The sequence below is a fragment of the Cydia pomonella genome, chromosome 7 (assembly GCF_033807575.1).
Source record: "Cydia pomonella isolate Wapato2018A chromosome 7, ilCydPomo1, whole genome shotgun sequence".
Lineage (NCBI taxonomy): Eukaryota > Metazoa > Arthropoda > Insecta > Lepidoptera > Tortricidae > Cydia > Cydia pomonella.
Genome location: NC_084709.1, coordinates 15,129,036 through 15,136,976, shown reverse-complemented (window position 1 = coordinate 15,136,976; position 7,941 = coordinate 15,129,036). Strand labels below are relative to the sequence as shown.

At 34.0% G+C, this 7,941-nt stretch overlaps 1 protein-coding gene across 1 annotated transcript; it reads right to left on the bottom strand.

Annotated features, from left to right (window-relative positions):
- Positions 1-4,670: 4,670 nt before the first annotated feature.
- On the bottom strand, positions 4,671-7,694 carry LOC133519946 (cuticle protein 8-like). The gene is made up of 4 exons (XM_061854159.1): positions 7,257-7,694; positions 6,641-6,904; positions 6,172-6,338; positions 4,671-4,831 (listed from the first exon to the last, which is right to left on the bottom strand). The coding sequence occupies exons 1-4, from the start codon at positions 7,266-7,268 to the stop codon at positions 4,762-4,764; spliced, it is 513 nt and encodes a 170-aa protein (XP_061710143.1). The 5' UTR covers positions 7,269-7,694; the 3' UTR covers positions 4,671-4,761.
- Between the last annotated feature and the right edge of the window lie 247 nt (positions 7,695-7,941).

Sequence of the window (7,941 nt, the reverse complement as noted above, 5' to 3'; positions counted from 1 at the left end):
ATCAAATTCAAAACAGATTTACAATCCAAATGTTACCTTCTGGGGATTTATTATTCAAGGATAACTATAAAAGTTTTACAAATTTATCAAAAAATAAAATTGCTACAACTATTATCAATCAATCAATCAATCAATTTATTTACTCGTAGTATTGTATTGTAACATACTCATTACTACAAATTGCTACCATACGAGTAACAAGCCCTTTACTTTTTACTAGTTGATTATTTATAAGACCGTGATCCGCATTGACAAGATAACACTAAACTTAAGTTATCGCGTAATTTCGTATCTTATAAGAGTCTAATAAAAAGAGTAAACTGGCAGCTGTAAAAATCATAAACATTATAGATCGTGTCATTCACGAAGATGCCTGTGCCTTAACTCGTATTGTCATATTATTGGAGGTTAGATTTGACGATACTATATGATATTTAGAATTTTAATTTTCTTATCTTCATCATCATCATCATCTCAGCCATAAGACGTCCACTGCTGAACATGAACATGGCTTCATGATTTTGCTAAGTCATATTTTTACATTAATGTGCCTGAATATAAAAAAAAAACAAACTGATGTCAGATTTCTCTTCCCAATTTTCAATATTATTAAACTAAATTATAATATACTGTCACTGAGCACATACACTGTTCACTTCTATTTAGTACATTACTCGTGATCATGTTCAAATTTTGACCGAACTCTAGTACTTTTTTGTCTAAAATGTTCAACGCCAATCAACATCACCCGTGAAGTCTTGTACTGCACTTTCCTTATTTGTTCTATCATGTGTTCATGTGTTATGACTTGCTAAAATGATGTCTTTGTTATATGTAACAAAGACATCATTTTAGTAAGTCACTGTAATTTCTAGAAACTGGTAGAGCGACAAACTTTATCTAATTTGGATGGCTTCAATAATTTATATACTTTAAATGTCTTTTCCTTAACGGATACTTGTTTATTAAAGCCCCTTTATATCTTACAATGGTAATTGGTGATAATGTTTTTTTTTACGAATTGGATTTTACTGTAAACGAAATCCAATCCATGTCCCGTTTTCAAGTTCGGAAATTTGTGATTATCATTTATTTTGTTAATTAAACGTTATTACGATGTTATAGGTCTATCGACGTCATTTAGATCGTATACCTATGGCTAATTACAACTAGACCATATATTACACGAAAAGTAATTAACACATAGTAATCATAGTAAAGAATAATTTCTTTAGTTCGCCGCAAATTCACAAATGGGAAAACAATCCATTTAAACTAACGATTCTAATACCCAGACTCATTAAAAAAATATTTTTCACGTCAGCAGCTCGAACAAGGGTAATTTGCTGCTTAAAAACAGTGAGCAAAATCGCATTTTGCTCACCGAGTGAGACAAAATAACATTCAAGTGACCTTTAGATTCGAATGTCATTTCAACGTGCGGGGCCTAATACAAGTTTGAAATATTTGGATTCTATTGTCTTTGTCCCTTTCACGTCATTAGCAAAAAGAAAGGGACAAAAAAGTGCATACGTAATTCAACGGTATATTGACGGTTTATAATAGACCCCCGAAATAAGTTAGACTGCATCGTTCCAAAACACCCTACGAGTCTTCATTCGTAATAATTAATTAATGTAATAAAAGTTTAAAATTTAATAAAAACACCATATTTTGCGTATTTTATCATACAATCAAATCAATGAACTTATACAAATTTACACAATTGTTACGCAGTAAATAATTCTACTTAACTACTTTTAACGATCTCTACTATAGTTGACAAATAGTAGTATCCGCAATTCGGACCGTATCTTACAAAGTTTTTTTTTTACAAAATAAAGATGTCGGTTGAACTGTCAATTGATGTTCGTTAATTCATTATTTTCGTATTATTTCATTGAAATTTCTTTCGTTTAGTTTTATTGCGATAATTAGAGTTAATTGTTAGAATACCTTCATAAAAAATTAGTGAAATAGTGATCCGTGCGTCTGGATTACATTTTTTCAGGTTGTATTTTTTGATGGCTGACTGACGTGAAAAATTTTGTGTACTACACGAGATCAAAGTTATTTACATCTCGTGCGCTTATACTATCTATTAATCTATCGTTAATCTAATATTCTATCTTCAACACAATCACATTCTGCACTTGAATGTTTTGCCATTACCCTTGTAAACCAGTAGGTACCTATTTTTGGAAAAGATTATGAGTTTACTGAGAATTGAAATTGTATTTGAGTCGTCGAGATGCTGTCCTGCACGGGCGGCGGCTCATACACTATTATGTTTTGTCAATTTTTTTTGTGCGTGGATATTAGGCCAGCCCTTATAATACGTACCTTTTATATTTGGTTATATTATTTTCGCAGCATTGTTAACATTATTATGAACTCGAGGGAATTATAGTCAAATTCGTTATACAAAATATTTAATAAATTATTATTTACAAGTTCATCATTTTGTTTAAGACATCACAACAACACTAAAACAGGAGAGATCTTCTTAGTAATGGTGGCCGTGGTAGGGCTCGGGGTGGATGGACGGGGCGGAGTTGTGTACGACCGCGTTGAACCTGAAAATGTATAACAATAGTGTAAGGTCAATAACTTACGATGAAGTTGAAGAGGTCACTGAAAAGTTTACTTGGGTTTAGGACTAGCATTTAACGCACAAAAAGCCTCCTTTAAGCCTCCTTAACATCAATGGTCTTTATGAAACTGATTAGGAAAAAATGCAAAATATTATCAATAGTGTAATGGTTGTTCCTAACCTACATGGCGTCCTAAAGGGTTAACTCGTACTGGACCAAACAAATACTTTGGATCACTAAACTTACTAGTGTAGGCTATTGTTTTGGGTAATAAAATCAATTTGTTAGATAGCTAATTTGCAATTTGGTTCTAATATAAAGTCATCGGTCAAGCTTGTATGAAGTGTACTTTGCATACTGTGTTAGAAATATCTATATAGTCTACTCAAAATTTGAAAAATAGAGATACTACTCCTAAAATACGTGTGATACCTCATTGGATTTTAGATGATGTATAGAAAAATATTTATTTCAGATTTACGATAAAGACTGAGAAAAAATTGTAACTTTATAATTGCCTTATTTGTATAAATAAGTACTTGTATATAAAAAGTATAAATAATGGAGATTCAGTTCTACAAGTCCAGAATATTTGACTGAATTTTTTTTACAGTACATATGGGGCTACTTTATAGCACTAGTGCGAGAAGTAGCATATTATGTTACTGTGTCGAACATTTAAAGGGCCATATGTACTGTAAAACGTTGTACGATACATGTGCGAATAGGTAATTCGCAACTCGTGTCGATTTAAAACACTCCCTTCGGTCGTGTTTTAATTTATCGCCACTCGTTTCGAATTTCCTATTTTTCGCACTTGTATCGTAATGTACTATTCTTCTTTAATTATATTTTATTCCATTTTTTTAAATACCGCCCTTTTTTGTCTACAACATTTGAATTTTTTTGCGTGCTGATAAAGGCTTCGAACATATTTTTCTAGACATCATTATGAATCTAATGAGGTATCACACGTATTTTTAGGAGTAGTATCTCTATTTTTTACCGTTTTCAGTTTGTCGAGTAGACTATATGCTTTGTGGACAATATTTATTAATTAACCTATAGATTGACCTTTAGATTCGAATGTCATTTCAACGTGCGGGGCCTAATACAAGTTTGAAATATTTGGATTCTATTGTCTTTGTCCCTTTCACGTCATTAGCAAAAAGAAAGGGACAAAAAAGTGCATACGTAATTCAACGGTATATTGACGGTTTATAATAGACCCCCGAAATAAGTTAGACTGCATCGTTCCAAAACACCCTACGAGTCTTCATTCGTAATAATTAATTAATGTAATAAAAGTTTAAAATTTAATAAAAACACCATATTTTGCGTATTTTATCATACAATCAAATCAATGAACTTATACAAATTTACACAATTGTTACGCAGTAAATAATTCTACTTAACTACTTTTAACGATCTCTACTATAGTTGACAAATAGTAGTATCCGCAATTCGGACCGTATCTTACAAAGTTTTTTTTTTACAAAATAAAGATGTCGGTTGAACTGTCAATTGATGTTCGTTAATTCATTATTTTCGTATTATTTCATTGAAATTTCTTTCGTTTAGTTTTATTGCGATAATTAGAGTTAATTGTTAGAATACCTTCATAAAAAATTAGTGAAATAGTGATCCGTGCGTCTGGATTACATTTTTTCAGGTTGTATTTTTTGATGGCTGACTGACGTGAAAAATTTTGTGTACTACACGAGATCAAAGTTATTTACATCTCGTGCGCTTATACTATCTATTAATCTATCGTTAATCTAATATTCTATCTTCAACACAATCACATTCTGCACTTGAATGTTTTGCCATTACCCTTGTAAACCAGTAGGTACCTATTTTTGGAAAAGATTATGAGTTTACTGAGAATTGAAATTGTATTTGAGTCGTCGAGATGCTGTCCTGCACGGGCGGCGGCTCATACACTATTATGTTTTGTCAATTTTTTTTGTGCGTGGATATTAGGCCAGCCCTTATAATACGTACCTTTTATATTTGGTTATATTATTTTCGCAGCATTGTTAACATTATTATGAACTCGAGGGAATTATAGTCAAATTCGTTATACAAAATATTTAATAAATTATTATTTACAAGTTCATCATTTTGTTTAAGACATCACAACAACACTAAAACAGGAGAGATCTTCTTAGTAATGGTGGCCGTGGTAGGGCTCGGGGTGGATGGACGGGGCGGAGTTGTGTACGACCGCGTTGAACCTGAAAATGTATAACAATAGTGTAAGGTCAATAACTTACGATGAAGTTGAAGAGGTCACTGAAAAGTTTACTTGGGTTTAGGACTAGCATTTAACGCACAAAAAGCCTCCTTTAAGCCTCCTTAACATCAATGGTCTTTATGAAACTGATTAGGAAAAAATGCAAAATATTATCAATAGTGTAATGGTTGTTCCTAACCTACATGGCGTCCTAAAGGGTTAACTCGTACTGGACCAAACAAATACTTTGGATCACTAAACTTACTAGTGTAGGCTATTGTTTTGGGTAATAAAATCAATTTGTTAGATAGCTAATTTGCAATTTGGTTCTAATATAAAGTCATCGGTCAAGCTTGTATGAAGTGTACTTTGCATACTGTGTTAGAAATATCTATATAGTCTACTCAAAATTTGAAAAATAGAGATACTACTCCTAAAATACGTGTGATACCTCATTGGATTTTAGATGATGTATAGAAAAATATTTATTTCAGATTTACGATAAAGACTGAGAAAAAATTGTAACTTTATAATTGCCTTATTTGTATAAATAAGTACTTGTATATAAAAAGTATAAATAATGGAGATTCAGTTCTACAAGTCCAGAATATTTGACTGAATTTTTTTTACAGTACATATGGGGCTACTTTATAGCACTAGTGCGAGAAGTAGCATATTATGTTACTGTGTCGAACATTTAAAGGGCCATATGTACTGTAAAACGTTGTACGATACATGTGCGAATAGGTAATTCGCAACTCGTGTCGATTTAAAACACTCCCTTCGGTCGTGTTTTAATTTATCGCCACTCGTTTCGAATTTCCTATTTTTCGCACTTGTATCGTAATGTACTATTCTTCTTTAATTATATTTTATTCCATTTTTTTAAATACCGCCCTTTTTTGTCTACAACATTTGAATTTTTTTGCGTGCTGATAAAGGCTTCGAACATATTTTTCTAGACATCATTATGAATCTAATGAGGTATCACACGTATTTTTAGGAGTAGTATCTCTATTTTTTACCGTTTTCAGTTTGTCGAGTAGACTATATGCTTTGTGGACAATATTTATTAATTAACCTATAGGTGGAAAAAAGATAAATCTGTTCTAAAATCAATTGTTTTGTGACGGTGTATGGAGAGCCGTAACACCCAAGAACCTTAAAAGGTTAATTAATTAATTGGTTAATTTGGTAAGTAGGCATTTTTTATTCGAAAAAGGTTAGAACTGTTTACGAAAAGTAAAACGGAAGGGGAGTAGTATGCTGGGTGTTAAACTACTTATTTAATTCCATCAAGAATATTATGTAAGACAAAAATGTGTGATAATTATTTCTTACCCATTGTGGTCATCGGCGGTGTACTCGACCTTGCGCACGGAGCCATCGGGCTGCACCAGCTCGTAGAAGCCGTGCACGGCGTCGCCGTCGCGGGACTCGTGCTGCGACTTGTGGTCGCCGGTGTGCGGGTCCGACACGGAGTACGCGTAGTCGTATTTGGGGTGAGCCTGGAATAGCCAAGTTATTAGCCGAATCATACACGCTGTGTTGATGGTTGGTTGATGGTCGTCAAGTGAGCATATTTACTGATACATACAAATTTTTAAGAAACAGACCATACAAAAAAAAAAAAAAAAAATTAGGTATAAACTTTTGCAGACGGACTAAAAATTTCCGTGTCAGCAGTAGGTATATAACCGAGTTCACAGAAGCGGATTGTTTCAAAAGTGAATTTTACACGTTATTACTTTCAGTCTTAAGAACAAGTAGGTATTCATATATAGTGCCTGCAAATTTTCTGTTAGCTTACATATTCATCATGTCCCTCATGTCCCTCGTATCCATGACCGTAGGCGACGGGGGCGGCGTAGTGAGCAAGGGGCGCGGCGTGGGCCAGAGGCGCGGCGTAGTGGGCGGGTGCGGCGAGGTGGCCGTAGGTGTAGTCGCCATGGGGTGCGTAGCCATGGGCCGCGTAGTCGCCGTGGTGCACGATGCTCTGGGAAGACACCGCGTGTCCGTATTCTGGGATCAAACCCGCATAAGCGGCTGCGACCATGGCGCCGAAAGCTATGATCTGGCAAATCAAATTAGGTTACAGGTCATTTCGTTATGATTATGAGACACTGTCAGGTCTATCTTTGTTAAGCATGAGACATTGAAATGAGAATAATGTAAGTATTGGAATGTCAGGGTAAGTTAGCATATGCCTTTTAAAGTTTGGTGTATTTGAGAATAGAAGACGCATTTTGCTGCACTATTGTAAATTTTTGGTTTAACAATTGACCCTGATTGTAAATTTAGCTAATAATCAAAAGCTTCAAAATCGAGTAGCTAAACTACATTTTTTAATTGCCTTGCAAATACTTTGCCAAAATTGAATTATAAAAACTGCATGAATTAAAATATGCGTCATTAATTTAACTCACTTTGCTGAACATTTTGCTCTTGTTAACTTCAACGTTGGTCGCTGATTGATGTCAATACCAGTGGCCGCTGGTTTTTATATTATTAACACTGAACAGAACTAGTGGGGCTGCAGGCCGCGGACCGCGACAATAGACAAAGGTCGAATCAAAACTATTATGGAATTACAATATGTGTCATGGTATCGATATCAATTGCTTTTGGACATGCTAAGCTGCTGAAGCGTAATGTAACATTGAGAAAGCTCCCAAAAAAGTGTAATTTGATGATTCTTTTGTTTGGCAAAATTCGAGCCCAATGAGGGGCAACCGAATGAATTAGTGTAACAATAATTTGAGTTTTTTTCAATCGAGTTGTATTTTTAACCGACTTCAAGATTTCCAAAGGAGGAGGTTATCAATTCGGTGTGTTTTTTTTTTTTAGTTTGTTACTTCATAACTCCGTCATTTCTGAACCACATGGAATCCACGAGGAATCGAGGGAACTCTTCAAATGTGAAAAGCATATATATAGTAATTTTTATATTTTCATCAACAAATCATGCATTTACATTTGATGAAGTGGAACTGCTCATGATGATCAGAATGGAACTCTTCAACGACGCATAGTTCACGTTTGGCGATTTATCCTCTTCGCTGTGTTTGTGAAGCAAATTAGATTTTTAAGACAATTTTTTGTCAAGTTTGA

Coding starts and splice junctions, on each gene's coding strand:
- LOC133519946 (XM_061854159.1), bottom strand. Junction 6,339..6,640: donor ATGAGGGACATGATGAATAT/GTAAGCTAACAG, acceptor TGGCTATTCCAG/GCTCACCCCAAATACGACTA. Junction 4,832..6,171: donor ACCGCCGATGACCACAATGG/GTAAGAAATAAT, acceptor ATACATTTTCAG/GTTCAACGCGGTCGTACACA.